This window comes from Heptranchias perlo, chromosome 23 (assembly GCF_035084215.1).
Source record: "Heptranchias perlo isolate sHepPer1 chromosome 23, sHepPer1.hap1, whole genome shotgun sequence".
NCBI lineage: Eukaryota > Metazoa > Chordata > Chondrichthyes > Hexanchiformes > Hexanchidae > Heptranchias > Heptranchias perlo.
The window spans coordinates 4,705,179-4,727,744 of record NC_090347.1 but is presented as its reverse complement, the minus strand read 5'-3'; the positions used below and the strand labels follow the sequence as shown (position 1 = coordinate 4,727,744).

At 46.6% G+C, this 22,566-nt stretch overlaps 1 protein-coding gene across 2 annotated transcripts; it reads left to right on the top strand.

The window, feature by feature from the left end:
* Positions 1-1,248: 1,248 nt before the first annotated feature.
* On the top strand, positions 1,249-21,727 carry LOC137341351 (uncharacterized). 2 transcript variants are annotated; one of them, XR_010967008.1, is made up of 11 exons: positions 1,249-1,407; positions 1,546-1,623; positions 1,728-1,760; positions 3,582-3,665; positions 6,652-6,749; positions 8,160-8,347; positions 8,446-8,532; positions 12,181-12,264; positions 13,736-13,785; positions 15,954-16,077; positions 20,689-21,727. XR_010967008.1 is itself a non-coding variant. In XM_068004473.1 (11 exons), the coding sequence occupies exons 1-11, from the start codon at positions 1,339-1,341 to the stop codon at positions 20,708-20,710; spliced, it is 933 nt and encodes a 310-aa protein (XP_067860574.1). In that variant the 5' UTR covers positions 1,249-1,338; the 3' UTR covers positions 20,711-21,727. The 2 variants fall into 2 exon arrangements, 1 of the variants encoding a protein (XP_067860574.1); XM_068004473.1 differs by having other exon boundaries at positions 13,736-13,801.
* Positions 21,728-22,566: the final 839 nt, after the last annotated feature.

Here is a 22,566-nt window from a genome sequence, read left to right as displayed (position 1 = left end):
TTTTTTTGACTTCCGCGTCCAGTTACTGTGGTTATGTTCCCTTTTCTCATAGTGATATAGTTCCCGTGCACACTTCTTAAAACAGTCTTTTTCATTTGTCTAAAATTCACTTCTCTATGCTCCTCACCTTTCCCTAGCCAAGCGAACAGGTAGGGTGCCCACACTCGGGCCTCTACTGACACTGCTGTATAGCACCCGCTGCGGGGAGGTGTAGGGACGATTGGTCCTCCAAGTTTTCCTCCTCCCTGTGAGGAAGACCTAGACTCCAGTCTGCTTCTCCCCACAGCAGCACAGCGAAGGTTGGGAATGAACTTTACGGATTATCAGGGGTTTAACCCGCATCTTTATGGCACGATTATACTGTGCAACCTTCTTTCAAGCAGTCCTGAAATATTTCCAGTTCTCTTTCATTGCTTTGTTTCCAGCACTGCTTCCAGCCTGCTTAATCCTCCCAGTACTTTCCTCATAGCCTCAATGTCTTGTACATCAAGTTGATAGCTTTGACCTTAACTTGAGGTTTCAGACCTAAATGTGCAGCGTTGAGAACAACCCACGTTAGTTCTCAGTGTCCCTGTGGATTGCCCAAGATGAAACTTCATTCAAAATACTAAGGTGTTGTAGAGAAAGGTTCTTGGAGGCTGAACATTAATCTGGTCAGAATATCATTCTATAACTAGCAATAGAATAACATCTGCACTTATTCATTTCCCCTTCCATGAGGTGAAAGCCTGCAACATTCTGTTAGAGGTGAATTGTACCAGAGACTAATGAGAGCACGATTTTTTGGACTCTAGGGGAATCAAGGGATACGGGGATCGGGCAGGAAAGTGAAATTGAGGTCGAAGATCAGCCATGATCTTATTGAATGGTGGAGCAGGCTCGAGGGGCCGAATGGCCTACTCCTGCTCCTATTTCTTACGTTCAGTGTTGGGTCTGTTCCAATATTCTCTCTTTCTAATAGAAACCCAAAGATATTGGAACTGAAATAAAAACAGAAAATGCTGGAGATGCTCAGCAAGTCAGACAGAAAGATCTGTGGAACTGAATATTGTATTTTTGAAAGTGGTAAAGCTGTAGTATTTTACCCCTAAAGGGTTAAATGTTTATTGAAACTATATCTGCAGCAGAGAACAAGGAAGAGTTTTGGCAAGCTAAACCTTGATTGTCTAGTTCTAAAGGGGGTGGTGCTATCACACATACACCTGTACGAGGACACAAAAAGCTGCTCCTTCGTGAGAGAAAGCAGAAGTGATTGTGGGGAAGAGCAGCTCCCGATCACAGTGTCAGCAGTAGATAAGCAGCTGTCAGCCACCGAGTCGAGTCCAAACTCTCGCTGCGATGGCTTCTGACGAGAACGTGAAAGACCTGGTTTTTGAAGGATATCTGAAAAAGCGAAAAGATAAGATGGTAAGCTGTTTTTTTAAATTTAATTAAATTGCTTTGAGTTTGTTTGAAAGTCCATTTTATAAGTGTGAAAGAATGAAACTGGACAAATCCAGTATTCCAAAAGAGTAAGGATTATGATTTCTCCCTCTCCCTTTGCAGAGGTTTGCTTGGGCAAAATACTGGTTTAGGCTTCAGAATACCACGTTATTTTTCTTCACTGAAAAAGGAAGTGAGACGGTCAGTATCCTGCTAAAGATAACCTCACCTCCTTTACTGTCCTGGCATCATTTTTCAGCTCACTGTATGTCCTGAATAACAATATTTATAATTTTTCTTCCTAGTGTCACCTCCGGGGACAATACTACATCTACACGGTGAGCCATGTGTAAAATGCTTCTAATGCCATTAAGTGTCTTTGGTATTGTTAATTGGTATCTCAACATGCCCTGCCGTAGAATGGCAGCAAGTGGTCAGCCCTGAAATTCCCAATGATTTCCCAATTTCAGCCACACCGCCAGGCGAACACTGACTTGTTTTTGTCATTATTTCTGTCTTGGGAGACCTACCTCCCTCCATGCATTCCTTGTAAATTGGGCGGTCAGTGCCAGCCGTTAACTGGGCCACCCTGAGGCTCGATTAGCATTTAACATGAACATGTTGGAACTGTTGCCGCATTTTTCCTGTCGTGAAACCTTTATTCCAGAACTCCTGCTTTACAAGAGAGAGCCGGGGCTTAAAGGAACCTCCTCTGTTTTCTAGACCATGTGATTATTTTACCTCTGTAGAATTATTTAGACACCACACAACTGGAAGGCTCCAAAAACCCAGAGGTCAAACTTCCCACTTTTGCTGTGACGGGATGCTTTGAAACCAAAGGCATGTTTGCAGACCTATATTTCTGAGAGTCCACCGGTTCCTTGTAAGTCTCTACACTTGAGAAAATGGGAGGATCTGCTGTATGGTGGCTGCACTCCTATTGTGGGAAAGTACTTTCGAAAGAGGCTTGCCACTGGCACCAAGTGTGGGAAATTTGGAGAGACGAGTCACCCTGAAGCAATTTCACACAGGATTCATTGGCACCCAAGGAGCAGGTCTCCAGCTCACCCTCCAGTCACTGAGTGACTCATAGCACAAGCACCGTCTAAATAGATGAGAAAATAGTGTCAAAAAAATATGCTGAAGTATCTTTTTCTTTGTTCCTCGTGTATTTTGAAAATGTTCAGGGTGCTCTCATTTTTCAAACCGCGTGTTTTGGAAGAGTTATTTTTTAAAGGTAACAATGGCATGTAACCCTGCATTTCCTGTTTAGATCACACATTTAAAATCTAATCTTTGAACAAATTATTTCTTATGGTATCAGAAAGGCAGAGTAAAATAAACTCAACTCAAGGTACAAAATACTGGGTAGGTTCTAAAGAATCACCTGACAACATCTTAGTGTCTCCCTGTTACTGGGATCAACTGATGCTCTGAACAGTATAAATGTAGAACATTTTAGTCTGATTCACTCAAGAGCATTTCTTTCCTATGGAGGAGGGTTGCAGATATAGGAACATAGGAAGGAACATAGGAAGATAGGAACAGGAGTCGGCCATTCAGCCCCTCGTGCCTGCTCCGCCATTTGATAAGATCATGGCTGATCTGTGATCTAACTCCATATACCTGCCTTTGGCCCATATCCCTTAATACCTTTGGTTGCCAAAAAGCTATCTATCTCAGATTTAAATTTAGCAATTGAGCTCGTATCAATTGCCGTTTGCAGAAGAGAGTTCCAAACTTCTACCATCCTTTGTGTGTAGAAATGTTTTCTAATCTCGCTCCTGAAAGGTCTGGCTCTAATTTTTAGACTGTGCCCCCTACTCCTAAAATCCCCAACCAGCGGAAATAGTTTCTCTCTATCCACCCTATCTGTTCCCCTTAATATCTTATAAACTTCGATCAGATCACCCCTTAACCTTCTAAACTCTAGAGAATACAACCCCAATTTGTGTAATCTATCTGCTCATACTGATCTGAGACTGGTTTGTGTTCAAATGCACATCAGTCATATAAACCCATCATCTAGGCTGAGACGTAAAGAATGGCCACTTCAGTGAGGTATTTGCTGGTGACCAGTGCCCCGGGGATCAAACTGCAAGTAAATAAATATAATTACAAACAGATCAAATCTCCTAATCGTAGAACTTATCCAACAGGTTCAGTCCGTGAGGGAAACCAAAGCCACAAACCACGAGTATCCATTTGAAATAGTCATGAAAAATGGGAAGAGGAAATTGCTGGTAAGTCTAAGCCGTGTAAAGAATGTAAATTCAGTCAGTGTCTCTGGAGATTTGAAAAAGACAATACCCCTATTGTGCTGCTCGCTGACTATATTTAGGAGTTGTAAACAATTTTACAACACCAAGTTATAGTCCAGCAATTTTATTTTAAATTCACAAGCTTTCGGAGATTTTCTCCTTCCTCAGGCAAATGTTTCAAGATATTAAAAAGGCTATTTAGGAGGCACTGGTTTAAGCAAGGTTTGCATGTTTCTGCTGTCTAGTCTGCCTCAGTGACCTGATTATTTTAATAGACTAAAATGAAAACACTCGGATAAAATGCGTGGTTTGCTTCTCCGATTTGAGTGTTTGATTATTAATGCAATCAGATGAGGAATTTAATTCACAAATAACAAAAAATTGTCTGAATTGCCACGTAATCCTCAGTGTTACCAGGAGCACACCAGCATTTGGAGTCCCGACTAGAAGATCTAATTGGAATCTCTTTTGAGGTATTTGGGAAACTGAATAAAAATAGACCCTTCAAGAGATGATGGGACCATTTTCAGGAACAGCAAAAGGCATTTGGCCCAACAATGTATAGTTATTCCTCCTTCCCTCTTTAAACAGAGACGGGCACCGAAAATGTTGAGTTGAGCAGCATCTGAAAGAGAAATAGCAGCTCAGGTAGGACCCATCATTGTTCCCACCTGTGCTGCATTATTCACGTTCCTATCCTCTTTGTTCCCTGTAGTTTGCCCCACCCTAGCAAGCACCTTGGGGATTGGCATAAACATCACTTGTTAGTAAACAGGACACCATGATTCACACTTCAGTATGTTGTAAATGCCTCAGGAAGTGCTGCTGGATGCCATGAATTTTTTCTAAATGTATGTTTAGGAAGATAGCAATTTCTGAAAGGCCTAGAGTTTCCCTTAGACTGTTGCTCCAGTGTCCTGCAAGAGCATTCTGCTCAGCTCCTCACATGTTACTGTTCATGTTTAGTTGCAAGCAAGCAAGCCTCCAAATGTAAGCATATTAAAAAGGCTTTGGTTCAAATCTCCTAATTTATATACCCATCCCAGTCTAGTCCAGTTTCTCACTGAGTGAAGATTTATAACCACACCCCAGTTTAGTTCAGTATCTCACTGAGGAAAGACAATACTCTTCTCTCTTGAAGGTGCTGACTCTTGCTGGGGGGGACGGTTCCATGGTCAGAGGTAATCCTCATGTACCACGTTATTCTCCATGAGTGAATGTTGGCATGGTCCTGTCCTCACCAGTAAGCACCTGTTCAGTTTTCAACAGGGAAGCTAGATAAGTGCATGAGGGAGAAAGGAATAGAAGGATATGCTGATAGGGTGAGATGAAGTAGGGAGGGAGGAGGCTCGTGTGGAGCATAAATGTCAGAGGGTTGGAGGACTGCTAATGTTGTACCATTGTTTAAAAAGGGAGCGAGGGATAGACCGAGTAATTACAGGCCAGTCAGTCTAACCTTGGTCATTGGCAAATTATTGGAAACAATCATGAGAGACAGTATTAATCGTTATTTAGAAAAGCACAGATTAATCAAGGACAGTCAGCGTGGATTTGTTAAGGGAAGATCATGTCTGACTAACTCTGAATTTTTTGAGGAGGTAACAAGGAAGGTCGATGATATAGTCTGCATGGATTTTAGCAAGGCTTTTGACAAGGTCCCACGTGGCAGACTGGTCAGAAAAGTAAAAGCCCATTTGATCCAAGGGAAAGTGGCAAGTTGGATCCAAAATTGGCTCAGTGGCAGGAAGCAAAGGGTAATGGTCGACGGTTGTTTTTGTGACTGGAAGGCTGTTTGCAGTGGGGTTCCGCAAGGCTCAGTACTAGGTCCCTTGCTTTTTGTGGTATATATTAATGATTTAGACTTAAATGTAAGGGGCATGATTAAGAAGTTTGCAGATGATACAAAAATTGGTCATGTGGTTGATAGTGAGGAGGAAAGCTGTAGACTGCAGGAAGATATCAATGGACTGGGCAGGTGGGCAGAAATGTGGCAAATGGAGTTCAATCCGGAGAAGTGTGAGGTAATGCATTTGGGGAGGGCAAACAAGGCAAGGGAATACACAATAAATGGGAGGATACTGAGAGGTGTAGAGGAAGTGAGGGACCTTGGAGCGCATGTCCACAGATCCCTGAAGGTAGCAGGACAGGCAGACAAGGTGGTTTTAAAAAGGCATGCGGGATACTTTCCTTTATTAGCCAAAGCATAGAATATAGTGCAGGGAGGTTATGCTGGAACTCTATAAAACGCCACAGCTTGAGTACTGCATACAGTTCTGGTCACATTACAAGAAAGATGTGATTGCACTAGAGAGGGTTCAGAGGAGATTTGAGGATGTTGCCAGGACTGGAGAATTTTAGCTATGAGGAAAGATTGGATAGGCTAGGGTTGTTTTCATTCGAACAGAAGAGGCTGAGTGGTGATTTTAATTGAGGTGTATAAAATTATGAGGTGCCTAGATAGAGTGGATAGGGAGGACTTATTTCCCTTAGCAGAGGGGTCAATAACCAGGAGGCATAGATTTAAAGTAATTGGTAGAAGGATTATAGGAGAGCGGAGGATAAATTTTTTCACCCAGAGGGTGGTGGGGGTCTGGAACTCACTGTCTGAAAGGGTGGTAGAGGCAGAAACCCTCAACGCATTTTAAAAAGTACTTGGATGTGCACCTGAAGTGCCGTAACCTACAGGGCTGGAAAGTGGGATTAGGCTGGATAGCTTTTTTTTTTCCGGCTGGCACAGACACGATGGGCCGAATGGGGGGCCTCCTGTGCCATAACTTTCTATGATAGACCAGTTGGGCCGAATGGACTGTTTCTGTGCTGTTAATTCTATGAATGTGACCCGGCAGGCATGTTCGAGACCTGCACCGTTCAATCCCCGCTGTCAATTCATGTAAGGAAGACGGGAATTAAGTCCCCAGCCCGCCCGTTTCCTCTACACTTTGCTCACTCCTCTCATCTTTGTTTTCAGTCTGCGGCGACCTCAGACCTGCGAGCTGTGTGGATGGAGTTTCTGTGGAAAGCCATGCAGCTTCCCGGACCGGGGAAGAAGAACTCCGCCTGTACATGGTGAGCTATCGTCAGCGACGCTCAACTATAGAATCGATACAGCACAGAAGGAGGCCATTCGGCCCACCGAGCCAGTGCCGGAACTATTCCCCGAAATCCAGAATATTACTTCAGAATAAGCCAGAAGAGATCAGATTTTTAAAATGAGTCCAAAACTAATTTAAAATTGACATTGGGAAGAAATTATTTATTCAGTGTGTGGAATGTTTGGAATAATCTGCCAGACAGAGTAATAAAGACAAAATCATTAGGGGGAAGTTTAAGGTAGAGTTGGATGCTGTGGTGGGAAAGTTAGGGCACCAGAGGGATGAGTTTCAAAGACCAGTGGCGTTTTGTAATTGAGCATCGTTACCCACTGAAATGGGACATTGGTACAATCCATCAAGCATATTGTATTGAAAAATGGTACTTTTTAAAAAATTGGTAATGCTCCCATAGTCAATTGTCCCAGCTACAGAGCGCACCGGATCTTTATATGTTGTTTTGGAATCCCGGAATTGGAGGTGCAATGACATCAGAATTGACAGTGCAACAGTGAAGTGTTTGCAGGGGGGTGGGTACAGGGCACAGCACCCACCAGTCACGTAACTTGTGTATCGCACATGTTTCCTTCAGCTGCCCCTTTATTCTCAGTGGTTCAAGATGTATGTTTGTGAGGCCTAGAAAACGATAATGTGTGTGTGAGAGAGGGAATGAAGGAAAGGGACCTGTGTGTGTGTGTGTGTCTGTGTGTGTGTGTGTGTGTGTCTGTGTGTGTGTGTCTGTGTGTGTGTGTGTGTGTCTGTGTGTGTGTCTGTGTCTGTGTGTGTGTGTGTCTGTGTGTGTGAGAGAGGGAATGAAGGAAAGGGACCTGTGTGTGTGTGTGTGTCTGTGTGTGTGTGTGTGTGTGTCTGTGTGTGTGTGTCTGTGTGTGTGTGTGTGTGTCTGTGTGTGTGTCTGTGTCTGTGTGTGTGTGTGTCTGTGTGTGTGAGAGAGGGAATGAAGGAAAGGGACGAGTGTGTGTGTGTGTCTGTGTGTGTGTGTGTCTGTGTGTGTGAGAGAGGGAATGAAGGAAAGGGACGAGTGTGTGTCTGTGTCTGTGTGTCTGTGTGTGTGAGAGAGGGAATGAAGGAAAGGGACGAGTGTGTGTGTGTGTCTGTGTGTGTGTGTGTGTGACACAGATTATGCGGAGGAGAGCAAGAAAATTATAGAAAGAGACGGAGTGTGAAAGAGTGATTTGAAAGAAACTGTGTGTGAGGATATCTGTGTGTGTGTCCACATAAGAGAGAAAGAGACAGATGGTGTATGTGAGAGAGACGGTGCGAGTTGCACTGTGAAGGGCTGTCCTATATTTTCCCGACAGTGGGAAGGTTTGGTGGTGAATCTTTCTGAAATGCCTTCAATCGGTAACATTGTGCATCCCTTTCCCAGGCACGACATCCCCTGCCTGATTCAAAGAGCAGAATCGCTTTGTCAGGACAGGACCAAGCGGGAAAATTCCTCAGGATCGTTCACCTCCACGGATGCAGAGAGTCAGGACTGCGCCGCAGACACCACAAGTCTCCTCAAGTCCTCTGTTGCACCTCGGGACACCTCGTTTCAGTATTTAGACATTTTAGGTTAGCTACTAATTAATAGCGGTAGGATTGGTTACTTGCAATGAGACTGGGTGGGTTTATCTCTGATGATTTAACTATGGCCTTATGTCTGATTGCAGTTGAACCTTATGTGAGCTCCAGCAGTGTAACATCATCCAACACAAGGGAGGAGGATGTGGATAATGAAATCGTACCTTCATCTAAAGGTAACAATTAGAATTTCTGGAGTTATATTCCATAGAGCCCGTGTTTATTTAATTCAATTAATTTATACAGTTTTTTTTAGGGTATGAACTTTTAATTTTGCTTATTTTTCCCCCAGTCCCACTGGGCTCTGTGAGTGGTCACCCTGCTCTCCGGGCTCAGCCAATGCTTTGAGGAGGTCCTGGAGCAGCAGTAAGGCCGTGACTCCCTCTGCCCCTCCCCTCCCCTCCCCTCCCTCCGAGGGATGCGATGAATCCCTGGTGTGATGCCTCTCTCTTCCCCCCGGGAATGCTGTTCGCCAAATACCTTCTGCACCGACCCCACAAATCAGTTTCAAGCACAGAATGACCAATGTGTTTTTGTTTTTGTTTAACTGGGGAAATGAACCTCGACAGACTGAGTCACAAATCAGTGTCTTGAAACTTAATGTTCACCCAACTGAAGGGGGCTTATAAGGTCTGGCGGGTAAACTCTTCGATTGGTTTACTTAAATGATTGTAATCATTAAACAGGTAGAAACCCATTGGCACATTGCAACACCCTCCGCTAAAACAGCCATCGTTTCTGGTACTGTTGCTGACACACTGGTTTACATCGAGACTACAGCACAGAAACAGGCCATTCGGCCCAACTGGTCTATGCCGGCGTTTATGCGCCACACCAGCCCCCTCCCTCCCTACTTCATCTCACCCTTATCAGGATATCCTTCTATTCCTTTCTTCCTGGTGTGCTTATCTAGCTTCCCCTTAAAAGCATCTATGCCTCAACTACTCCTTGTGGTAGTGAGTTCCACATTCTCACCACTCTTTGGGTAAAGAAGTTTCTCCTGAATTCCCTACTGGATTTATTAGTGCCTTATATTGATCACCTCTAGTTTTGGACTCTCCCACTCTCCCCCATTTTCTCTACATGTACCCTATCAAACCCTTTCATTACCTTAAAGTCCTCTGTCAGGTCATCCCTCAACCTTCTCTTTTCTAGAGAAAAGAGCTCCTGCCCGTTCAACCATTCCTGATAAGGATTTCCTCTCAGTTCTGGGATCATCCTTGTGAATCTTCTTTGCATCTTCTCCAGTGCCTCTATATCCTTTGTATAATATGGAAACCAGAACTCTGCACAGTACTCCAAATGTGGTGTTTATCATAACTTCTCTGCTTTTCAATTCTATCCCTCTAGAAATGAATCCCAGTGCTTGGTTTGTTTTTTTTATGGCCTTAGTAACCTGCTCGCTACTTTTAGTGATTGTGTATCTGTACCTTTCTTGATGGGAAAGTGGAGTTGTGGTCAACGATTAGCCGTGATCTTATTAAATGGTGGAGCAGGCTGAAGGGGTCGTATGGCCTACTCCTGCTCCTATTTCTTACCCCTAGATCCCTCTGCTCCTCTACCCCATTTAGACTCTTATTATTCAAGCAGTGTGTGGCCTCCTTATTCTTCCTACTAAAATGTACCACCTCATGCTTATCTATATTGAAATTCATTTGCCGATTACACGTCCATATTTCACATGCCCTTTGCAGTTAGGTAAGGGTATTAAGGGTTACGGAACCAGGGTGGGTAAATGGAGTTCAGATACAGATCAGCCATGATCTAATTGAATGTCAGAACAGGCTCGAAGGAGTGAGGCCATTCAGCCCTATGTTCCTCGATGTCTATGTGTGTGTTCCTCCCAGAAACGGCCTTATGGGGCTGGGTACCTGTGGAGCTGCATCTTGGGTTGACCAAGACATTATGTTCTAATGTTGACCATACAACAAGCCCCCACCCACCTTAAAATAAGTGTTTCACTGCCAGCACCTTCTCTGGTACTCTGTCAGTCTCAAAGACCGACACACAGCCCTGTGCCAAGATCAGTATTATGAGGACACTTTCACTGTGTGTTGGTTTCTTTCTCTGTTATGGAGGTAATCATTAACACAACTGAACAAACAGCATTGAGTAGTCATGGTTCCCTCTCCAACAAACAAACTGGGTAAAACCCATCCGAACACACGGTGTGAGCTCAACATTCATTCTTTTCGAAGAACCGGGGGGGGAGGAGAATTTTTTTTACGCAGCGAGTTATGATCTGGAATGCGGTGCCTGAGAGGGCGGTGGAAGCACTTTCAATAATAACTTTCAAAAGAGAATTGGATAAATACTTGAAGGGGAAAAATTTAGAGGGCTATGGGGAAAGGGCAGGGGAATGGGACCAATTGGATAGCTCTTTTCAAAGAGCCGGCACAGACATGATGGGCCGAATGGCCTCCTTTTGTGCTGTAGATACATTTGCACTAATTCAGATGAGGGACCTCACTGCCGAGGAACAAAGCACTTTCCAGTTTTAGAAGCCCAGTTGGTCCAAACCCATTCCTGGATCAGGAGAAGCACAGCCAGCTGCAAAGCAGAGCTCCTTCCACACTACAAAAGATGTCTTAACCCCAAAGACTTCCTACTGCACCAGTTCACGCAGTAGCCACTTCAGCTTCTGAGTTCAACGGCATTACCATTGCCGAATCCCCCACCATCAACATCCTGGGGGTCACCATTGACCAGAAACTTAACTGGACCAGCCACATAGATACTGTGGCTACAAGAGCAGGTCAGAGGCTGGGTATTCTGTGGTGAGTGACTCACCTCCTGACTCCCCAAAGCCTTTCCACCATCAACAAGGCACAAGTCAGGAGTGTGATGGAATACTCTCCACTTGTCTGGATGAGTGCAGCTCCAACAACACTCAAGAAGCTCGACACCATCCAGGACAAAGCAGCCCGCTTGATTGGCACCCCATCCACCACCCTAAACATTCACTCCCTTCACCACCGGCGCACCGTGGCTGCAGTGTGCACGATCCACAGGATGCACTGCAGCAACTCGCCAAGGCTTCTTAGACAGCACCTCCCAAACCCGTAACCTCTACCACCTAGAAGGACGAGGGCAGCAGGTACATGGGAACAACACCACCTGCACGTTCCCCTCCAAGTCACAAAGCATCCTGACTTGGAAATATATCGCCGTTCCTTCATCGTCGCTGGGTCAAAATCCTGGAACTCCCTTCCTAACAACACTGTGGGAGAACCTTCACCACACGGACTGCAGCGGTTCAAGAAGGCGGCTCACCACCACCTTCTCAAGGGGCAATTAGGGATGGGCAATAAATGCTGGCCTTGCCAGTGATGCCCACATCCCATGAATGAATTTTGAAAAAAAAAATGAGAATCCAAATTTAGTGTCGATTAATTGGCAATTTTGTGCAATGTGTTCATGTCCACCAGTGTAGGGTTGTCTCCTTATGATATAAGATTATTACTTATGTAATAAGGTGTAAGGTGAGAAAAGGCTAGAAGAGGGAGTGCCGGGTGATGCAAAATTGAAGGGAGACGAGTGCAGAGCAGTAGGCAGTGATCACAGGAAGAACACAGTAGACTAGGAGATGGGAGCAAATGGTTAGAAAAGCACCTGGGAATAAAGTACTGTTATTATTGTCCCGTGTGTGAGTCTATTCTCACAGAGCCAAATACAAGACTGTATTCATCTGCACAAACTCAGTGACTTAACAACCTTACACCCAGCAGATGGAGGAGACTTTCATTCCATCAGCCTGACTGGTTACTGCACCACCAATTAATTTAGTGTTTGCTTGTCTTGATGATCTTTCTCTTCACTTCCAGACACCGCATGTGAACAGCTCCCAAGTAAACATGTGATGAGGTCAGAGGTTGCTCCAAGTCTATTGCCAAAAGTCACCAGCAAAGGTACACATATTTACAATACCTCCTGTGAAGAGAGTTCAAATGATATTGCAGTTCTACTACAGACCTAGGATTGCTGCTGGTAATGTTTCTTTCGAGAAGTTTGAGTAGGCAGTGCTGAGTTATACAGCTGGCTTGCACCAATCTCAAATCAAACGTAAGAGTTCTGTGCATTGTGATAAACACATAAGCAAAGGCCCTGTGCATCATAATTCAATGCAGATACAGGTCTTTGTAAATGTACATACAGGACTCTGTATCTCACTTAAATGTACATAGGGCTCTCTGTGCATCATATTTAAATACAGATGCAGAACTCTGCTCACCAAGCTCCAACCATCTCCCAGGCCACTAACCCTGCTATATACTCTCAGCCACCAAGAGACTTCCACAAGGCCAGCCCAGTCCCAAACCTTCATCCAACTATCTCTCCCTCACTAGCAAGAAGCTCTGGCCTCTTCTCAGTGCCCCTCCCACAGCAGTATGGCTGAGATCGGCAACGTAGTGGAATGGATGGTTGAACCTGGCTTCCCACTGCTCTGTCACATCACTGCGTTTGTTACTAGTGCATGTGTTTGGGCAGGTAGTGCTTTATAAGCAGCACAGTGTCCTCAGTCCTTCCTCGCGGGGAGAGAAGGAAGATTCAGTTACGTACCTTCCCCTGCAGATATTTACAGAGTGAAATTGCTAAAGACTTGAGAATGTAAGAACAAGAACATAACAAATAGGAGTGGGCCATTCGGCCCCTCGAGCCTGCTGTGCCATTCAATAAGATCACGACCGATCTTTGACCTCAACCCCACTTTCCCATCCTATCCCCATATCCCAATAATCTATTGCTTTCAGCCTTGAATATACTCAACGACTGAGCATTCACAGCTGACTGGGGTAGAGAATTCCAAAGATTCACAACCTTCTGAGTGAAGAAATTTTTCCTCATCTTGGTCCTAAATGGCCGACCCCTTACCTTCACTCAGAAGGTTGTAAATCTTTGGATTTCTCTGCCCCAGAGGGCTGTGGATGCTCAGTCGTTGAGTATATTCAAGGCTGGGATCGATAGATTTTTGGACTCTAGGGAAATCAAGGGATATGGGGATCGGGCGGGAAAGTGGAGTTGAGGTCAAAGATCAGCCATGATCTTATTGAATGGCGGAGCAGGCTCGAGCGGCCGTATGGCCGACTCCTGCTCCTATTTCTTATGTTCTTATTGAGACTATGACCCCTAGTTCTAGACTCTCCAGCCAGGGGAAACAGCCTCTCAGCATCTACCCTGTCAAGCCCTCTAAGAATTTTATACGTTTCAATGAGATCACATCTCATTCTTCTAAACTCCAGAGAGTATAATCCCAGGAGCAAGAGACTCCCACCCCCTCGGGCAGGGAATAGTGGAGAGGGAGGAGAGAGAAAAATAAAGTGTGATGCATTTAAGATCTTAAGTCCTGATGTACATTAATTATTTTTTTTTTCTTGTTAGTAAACTGTCAGAGTGGAATCTATGATGTTCCTAAACCAGTGATTGAGAAGGTAAAGGTTAATTCCAGTAAGTAATTGTGTTTTTTTTAATCCCCCCCACCTCCCTTACCATTCATGTCTTGAAGGCAGTGATTCCTCCTCCGGGTACAGTTCCACAGGTGCCCTCAGCCCTTCACTACCCTGCCAGGCTGCACACCCTTCATCTGTGAGCCTTGACAGTGAGTGACAGCAGGCTATTCCAATGTGGGAGGCATCGCAGGCGAGACAGATCTGCTCCACATGAGCTGTTTTGATACTGGGCTCAGAAGGGGTCTGGGCACTGCTAGATCAAGGCCCTCCTGGCAGCCTGGCATGGCGAATCTGGCACGGTTTCATTGGGGTTGCTGCCAGCTAATGGAATGTTGGCCTTTATCGCAATGGGACTGGAACACAAAGGGGAAGAAGTGATGCTACAGCTGTATAAAGCTCTGATCAGACCCCCATCTGGAGGTACTGCATTCAGTCCTGGGCACCGCACCTCAGGAAGGATATATTGGTCATCATAGGGGGTGCAGTGCAGATTCACCAGAATGATACCAGGGCTTAAAGGATTAAATTGTGAGGACAGGTGGCATAGACTAGGCTTGTATTCCCTGGAGTATAGGAGATTGAGGGGTGATTGGATCGAGGTGTTTAAAATGTTAAAAGGATTCGATAGGGTATATACAGAGAAACTATTTCCACTGGTGGGGGGAGTCCAGAATAATAAAACTAGAGGTAGGCCATTCAGGAGGGCAAATCAGGAAGCAGGTCTTCACACAACGTAGGAGAAATCTAGAATTTGCTTCCCCCAAAAGGCTGTGGATGCGGGTGGGGGCGCGGGGGGTCAGTTTGGAGCTTTGAAGACTGAGATCGATAGATTTTTGTTGAGTAAGGGTGTCAAGTGATATGGAGCAAAGGCGGGTAAAGGGAGTTGAGATACAGATCAGCCGTGATCTAATTGAATGGGGGAGCAGGCTCGAGGGGCTGAATGGCCTCCTTCTGTTCCTAACTGCGCAAGACCCGAGTGCTGTTAACTCCCCTGTGAAACCAATACAAAATCGGCTATGCCCACACCCTCCCCCTTTACTGCTCTGCAAAGAGTTTACCAACAGAGGTTGGTGTGGAAGGGCTGCATGTTGGCGCAGAGCACATTCAGTGTCCTTCTGCTGAGTTCCCAATCTCGGCTGTGCTGCTGTAAGGAGGTACTGGGGGGGACGGAGAAAGAGAGAATTCAGAATTAATTTAAGCCGTTCATTCTCAATGCCTCCAAGCAACTGGATCAACAACAGCATTAGTGTTGTCCCAGGAAGAGGAGACTGTCGTCCCTCCCCTCTGGGACTCGGGTACGAGGAGCAGGAGGACACGAGGGGGAAATGAAAGGCAACGTACGCTCAAAAAAACAAATTATACCGGGAGTGACAAATGGATGGAAGCTGTAAGGGCCGAACCTTGTGATTTATACGACTGTACACTGCTGTAATTTACTCCCAGCCCTTTCACACATGTTATAAATTGGACAGCCAGGGATTGACAGATGGAATACTAGAGCCTGCTCTTCAGTTGCTCCCAAGCCTTTATTCACAGATTCCCCTTACACACCCTAGATCAGCTCTCTTATAAATGGATACAGGAGAGTTCCCAATTGATACGCACCACCTGAATACAATTAACACTAATTGATATAAATCACACGGATACAATTTAACAACACATACACTTATTTGCTCCAGTTTCCTCCTTCCTCTCCTGAAGGCATTGATTCTTGCTGACGCGTGGCTCCACCAGCACTGGCAACCTCCAGCGCTTCACCCATGCGACCGTCCTTCAGACGTAGCCCGGGCAGTGAGTGTCTGTGGGCCGTTTGATCTTGGAAGGCAGCACAGCTGAATCTGATCCTGTGCTCGCCCGACATCCACTCCACATATTTTTTCCGCCAGGAGTCCCCGGATACCCGACCCGTGTCTAAAACCTCGGCTCGGTTTTTGCTCAGGATGCCAAGGCCACTATTGCCACCTTGGCGGAGATCAGCTAACTCAGCACTGACAGGGATCAAGCCTGCGACCTCCTGCTCTGTATTTCTCAGTGGCTCGCTGCGCTTACCAACTGAACCCATAGGGGGAGCATGTTTTACTTTCCTATTCCGTTTCCCTATGTTGCCCAGAGTGGTTGGGGTATCACTGTCTCACCTTTCATTCCAGATGTTCAGCCTTACCCTGATGAATCGTTCATCTCCAACTCCAACTCCAACACAGGCCTACTAGACGAAATCATTTCGGATTGCAGAATTTCTACCTGCCACTGGTTGGATTCCACTGACACACAGTAAGTGATGAGATAATCCCGTGCACAAAGGTTTAGGAATTTCTATTCAACAACCAACATTGGTTAGTGTTTAAGCAGACGGTTAGCAGGATTGATCAGTGCCCAGCTGTGGGCAGTTACTGTACTGATAACATAAGAACTTTAAGAGCAGAAAATACCCCTCCTTTAATCTCATTGAAACATATAAGATTGTGAAGGGTCTTGATCGGGTGGATGCAGTAAGGATGTTCCCAAAGATGGGTGAAACTAGAACTAGGGGGCATAATCTTAGAATAAGGGGCTGCTCTTTCAAAACTGAGATGAGGAGAAACTTCTTCACTCAGAGGGTGGTAGGTCTGTGGAATTTGCTGCCCCAGGAAGCTGTGGAAGCTACATCATTAGATAAATTTAAAACAGAAATAGACAGTTTCCTAGAAGTAAAGGGAATTAGGGGTTATGGGGAGCGGGCAGGAAATTGGACATGAAGCTGAGTTCGGATCGGTCAATGCCCTGTGGGTGGCGGAGAGGGCCCAGGGGCTATGTGGCCGGGTCCTGCTCCGACTTCTTGTGTTCTTTAGATTTGTGGTTGGGATCAGATCAGCCATGATCTTATTGAATGGCGGAGCAGGCTCGAGGGGCCGATTGGCCTACTCCTGCTCCAATTTCTTATGTTCTTATGTTCTTATGTTCTAACCCCACCTGCTCATCTTCTCACCATACCCCTCAATCCATCCTCTGGACAGACATTTATACTGACCATTAAACCTCCTCTTAGCCATCTCAGCTATATTGGAAACAATCCCAGTATAAGAACATAAGAAATAGGAGCAGGAGTAGGCCATTCGGCCCCTCGAGCCTGCTCCGCCATTCAATAAGATCATGGCTGATCTTCTATCTCAACTCCATTTTCCCGCCTGATCGCCATACCCCTTGATTTCCCTGGAGTCCAAAAATCTATCGATCTCAGCCTTGAATATACTCAATGACTCAGCATCCACAGCCCTCTGGGGTAGAGAATTCCAAAGATTCACAATCCTGAGTGAAGAAATTTTTCCTCATCTCGGTCCGAAATGGCCGACCCCTTATCTTGAGACGATGACCCCTAGTTCTAGACTCTCCAGCCAGGGGAAACGTCCTCTCAACATCTACCCTGTCAAGCCCTCTAAGAATTTCAGGATCCTTGGCTGATTTCCCTCCCTGACCCAGGGATGCTACAGCTTATTGCAGCCTCTACTGCCCCAGGTGAAATCAGCTAACTCAATGTAGGCCAGGGTGAAAACCTGGGACTTTCCTGGTCTGTGTGGCTGAGTCAGTAACTTCTTCTAGTGGGAGCATGGAGGAGGTTGCAATAACCATTCAGAATCAAGGTTGCTCTCCATCTCCAAATCATGAATCTCCTGCACTGATCATACCTGGAGAACCTGGCTCTTCTGCTCTTTCAGTAGAAAGCTTTAAGGGGGGGGAGGAGGGGAGGACAACTTTGACTTTTTTTTAAAAAAGCCGGCTATTTCTACAAAAAAGTGTTTAAATGTTCAACATTGGACACTGGGGACTAATCCACTATAGCAGGAGAGTCCAAATTACGGCCCATGGGCCATGTGGGCTGACCCCTGGCAATACAGCCCACCAGCGAGGGATGTGGAAATCTGATTTTGGTTGCATGTTGAATGTTAGCCAGGACAGTTGTGTTCATATTGTTTACTTGCTAATTTGTCCTGTTTAGATTCTTATTCCTTGGAGCTTTGGAAAGGCATGTTCTTAGCGCGCTTGTCTAATTGATGGATAAATTCTGAATCACAAAACCCGGACCAAAGACCGTGCTCTGGTCCTGTTTCTCACTCTCTTACTGATGATAATTGTCTGAAAGCAGCAGATTTCCCATAATATTTATTGAGCTGTACAGGTAGAAGCTAAAACGCAGCTTCACTCCTGTCTCTTACAGTGCCAGCACCCAGAGACCATGTGGGGCAGTCGGAGGGGCACAAAGAGGGTGCTCCCGCTCTTTGCCCCCCCCCCCCGGGTGCTCCCGCTCTTTGCCCCCCCCCCCCGGGTGCTCCCGCTCTTTACCCCCCCCCCCCCCCCCGGGTGCTCCCGCTCTTTGCCCCCCCCCCCCGGGTGCTCCCGCTCTTTACCCCCCCCCCCCCCGGGTGCTCCCGCTCTTTACCCCCCCCCCCCCCGGGTGCTCCCGCTCTTTGCCACCCCCCCACCCGGGTGCTCCCGCTCTTTGCCCCCCCCTGGCTGCTCCCGCTCTTTGCCCCCCCCCTCCCCCCGGCTGCTCCCGCTCTTTGCACCCCCCCCCCCCGGGTGCTCCCGCTCTTTGCCCCCCCCCCCCCGGGTGCTCCCGCTCTTTGCCCCCCCCCCCCCCGGGTGCTCCCGCTCTCTGCCCCCCCCCCCGGGTGCTCCCGCTCTTTGCCCCCCCCCCCCCCCGGGTGCTCCCGCTCTTTGCCCCCCCCCCCCCCGGGTGCTCCCGCTCTTTGCCCCCCCCCCCCCCGGGTGCTCCCGCTCTTTGCCCCCCCCCCCCCGGGTGCTCCCGCTCTTTGCACCCCCCCCCCCGGGTGCTCACTGTTTAAGAGCTTCAGAATGGATGTTGCTGGGAAGATTATTTACTTACTTGACAGGGTGATTCTTTAGAACACGAGGTAGAAAGGAACTGAGCTCTGCTTACACAAAGTACAATAAAATCCCGTCTATGGGTCGCACCTATATATAAGCCGCTCCCTATTTAAAATAAATTATTTACTTACTTTTTATTTTCTTACCCAATTGGGTTGCCCTGCGCCCACCACTCAGCACCCCCCTGCCCGTGCTGTTCTGGAGACAGTCAGTGGGTGGAGTGCATGAGCAGCCCAGAGGGCCCCAAAGCCCAAACGGCAATTGACACGAGCTCAATTGCTAATCTTAAATCTGAGATAGATAGTTTTTTGCCAACCAAATGTATTAAGGGATATGGGCCAAAGGCAGGTATATGGAATTAGATCGGGCTTGAGGGGCTGAATGGCCTACTCCTGTCCCTATGTTCCCTTTTTATTTTCTCTCCCTATGTGGGGGAAAATCCCTGACCTCGCTCAATGGTCACAGTGATTTGAGCTGAGAGCAGCTCAGTGGGGAGAAGACCATGGATTCAAAGCCCGCCTGAACCCACTTTGTGTGCTGCCTTGCAGTGATACTGTGACTGACTGACTGACGCTCGTTACTTTAACAAATAGTTGCCTGAACGTCCAGTTCCACAAGTACGCTGACGACACCCAGCTCTACCTCACCACCTCCCTCAAACCCTCCACTGCCTCCGATTTGTCACGCTGCTTGTCCGACATCCTGAACAAAAATTTCCTCCAACTAAATATTGGGAAGACCAAAGCCATTGTCTTCGATCCCCGCCACAAACTCTGTTCCCTGGCCAACGATTCCATCCCTCTCCCGGGCCACTGTCTGAGGCTGAACCAGACCGTTTGCAACCTTGGTGTCCCATTTGACCCTGAGATGAGCTTCTAACCCCATATCTGCTCCATCACCAAGACCACCCACTTCCACCTCTGTAACATCGCCCGTCTCCGCCCCTGCCTCAGCTCATCTGCTGAAATCCTGATCCGTGCCTTTGTTACCTCTAGACCTGACTACTCCAGTGCTCTCCTGGCCGGCCTCCCATCTTCCACCCTCCATAAACTTGAGTTGATCCAAAACTCTGCTGCCCCGTATCCTAACTCGCACCAAGTCCCGTTCCCCCATCACCCCTTTGCTCGAGGACCTACATTGGCTCCCAGTCTAGGAACACCTCGATTTTTAAAACTCTTATCCCTGTTTTCAAATCCCTCCATGGCCTCGCCCCCTCCCTATCTCTGTACCCTCCTCCAGCCCTAAACCCCCCCTCCCCCGAGATCTCTGCCCTCCTCCAATTCTTGCCTCTAGTGCATCCCCGATTTTAATTGCTCCACCATTGGCGGCCGTGTCTTCAGCTGCCTGGGCCCTAAGCTCTGGAATTCCCTCCCTAAACCTTTCTGCCTCTCACTCCTCCTTTTTTAAGACACTCCTTAAAACCTACCTCTTTGACCAATCTTTTGGTCACCTGTCCTAATATCTCCGTATGTGGCTCAGTGTCAAATTTTGTTTAATTGTCACTCCTGTGAAGCGCCTTGGTATGTTTTATTATGTTAAAGGCGCTATATAAATGCAAGTTGTTGTTGTTGTTAGAAAACTTTTCTTTGTGGACCACTGTGCGTCTCATTTTTCTTTTCCAATTGTCTCCCTCCTCTGCCTGAAGCCATTAATTTATGATGGGGTAGAGTTCCATGATGCTAAGTCACCCCTGATATCTCGCCCAAGGGACCATACCTCATGTATGGATCTGCACAGTGAGTGCTGGCAAGTTATTCGGCTATGGAAGGAATCCCAAACAAGTCCTATCCTGCTGTCACTGAACAGCGTTCAGGAGCAGGAACCCTAATCAATCTCACCTCCCCAACACAAGAGGCCAGTGTAGTCCTACCTCCCAGTCCAGGAGGAATCGGCTGAACCTGGGATCTTCCTAACCTACTACTCACTGGGTAAACCCGCTGGTGGCACTGTGACTTTCAGCAATGTTGGTTATAACGTGTCTGGAGTATCAACGCCGACTGTTTTTCCCCCCCCCTGCAGGAATGATTCTTTTCTAACCTAACGCCTGCTTACAGAGCACCAGGGCGAAAGGAGCCCTCGGCAGAACACTAAAGACTCTGCACAAAGTACCTTCCACATCAGTTTGGTCGCGTTTCTGCTTGGTTACACCCGGTCGTGCAGTGTATTGGTTTTGTAATCTTTCTTACATACTAAATTGGCAGAAAGTGTCTCCTAGGTAACCATTCGGGTATGAAGTGACTGCCGTACACATGGAAACGCTGTAAATCAGGGATATTGGCACAAAGAATATCTCAGGCAGTCTGAGGCTGCTGGCACTTTGGCACAAAATTAATTGCTAAAATGCAGACGATGGTGGCACATTTTAAATTTGCAGTATTCTTAAAAGCTCACTGTTCAGAGTTCTCATGTAACGGGTTGATATTTAAAACATGACTTAAATAGGAACTGAGTGCTGCTTACAGAGTACCTTAAAATCCAGACTATGAGTCGCACCTCTATACAAGCTGCTCCCTACTTAAAATAACTTTTATTATTGAGCTCGGGCTGGTGTAGGAGTCGTTGCCCTTTATACCAGTTCTTTGCTGTAAACTATAAAGGTGTAACCAATGCATAATTTATTTCCTTGCCAATTTCCCCTCCCATCTCTCCTGAAGGTGCTGAGCCCAACCTGAATATAGTTCTGGTGCCCTCCAGTAGCTAATCCAAGTGGCCATGCTCCTTGTGTGCACCTAGACAGTTGGTATTAACAGGTTATTCGAGCATGAAGGGGCATCACCCTTGATCCTACCCTCATCCGCATTTCCAGCAGAGGGTAATGGGTAGTGATCAAGGACCGTGGCTGATTTTCCACCCCCCGCCCCCAAAAGGTCAGGAAAGCTGAGACCACTTCTTGGGCCTTAGCTGATTTTTTTTTTCAAAAAATATACTTTATTCATAAAATTTGCAACAATACAGTTGTCATATCACATTCCAAACGTACACAATACAGATTATACAATTTGCAGGTTACATCAACTACAGTTCAATGAACACATCGTACATAATTACAGTTCATGACACTCTAGAGTGCCTCATTGCATCACAATCAATACAGGTGATTCATTACAGGTACATTACAGGTACATTACATCAATTTGAATTTTACATTCTGCCCGAGGGGTTTTTTTCCCTGATTGCATCCCCTCGGTATACAATGGCGGGAAGGCTCTAAACCGTTGCCTTTCCTGCGGAATCAGTTAACATGGCACAGACTAGGAACTGAGCCTGGGAACTTCTGGTCTGTACAGCTCAGTGCCACCCTTTCGACTGCGATAGAAAGTTACATAGCATCAGGGATTAAAAGTTGATCATTTGACGAGGTGCGTTGTTATCTGGCAGCGTGGTCCGGGTCTCTGCTGGATCCTGTTCCTGCCCCTTGCTGTGGTCCAGGGAACGGGATGCTGAAAGAGTGAAGATCTGGGGATGTTCCAGATGTAGAATGACTGGTTGTTCACTTCTTAAAGCCAAGTTGAAATCCCGCCCGGACTGACAGGATGAGAATATCCTTTGCCAGCTGGCTGTAGGGCGTCCTAGGTGAAAGGTCAGTCCCAAGTGGGCACCATCCAACTGGCCAACAAAATTGCCCCAGTTCAGCACTGATTGGCAATCTCAGTCACAGAGGCCACTGGATGGCTGATGTGGGAAATGGAAAAAGTGGAAGGAGGTGTTCTTAGCCCTGAGTCTCAGTATACAAACATACAAATTAAGAGCAGGAGTAGGCCATTCGGCCCCTCGAGCTTGCTCTGCTATTTGATAAGATCATGGCTGATCTGATTGTGACCTCAACCCTACTTTCCCGTCTATCTACTATAAACCTTTGACTCCCTTGTTAATCAGGAATCTATCTAACTCAGCCTT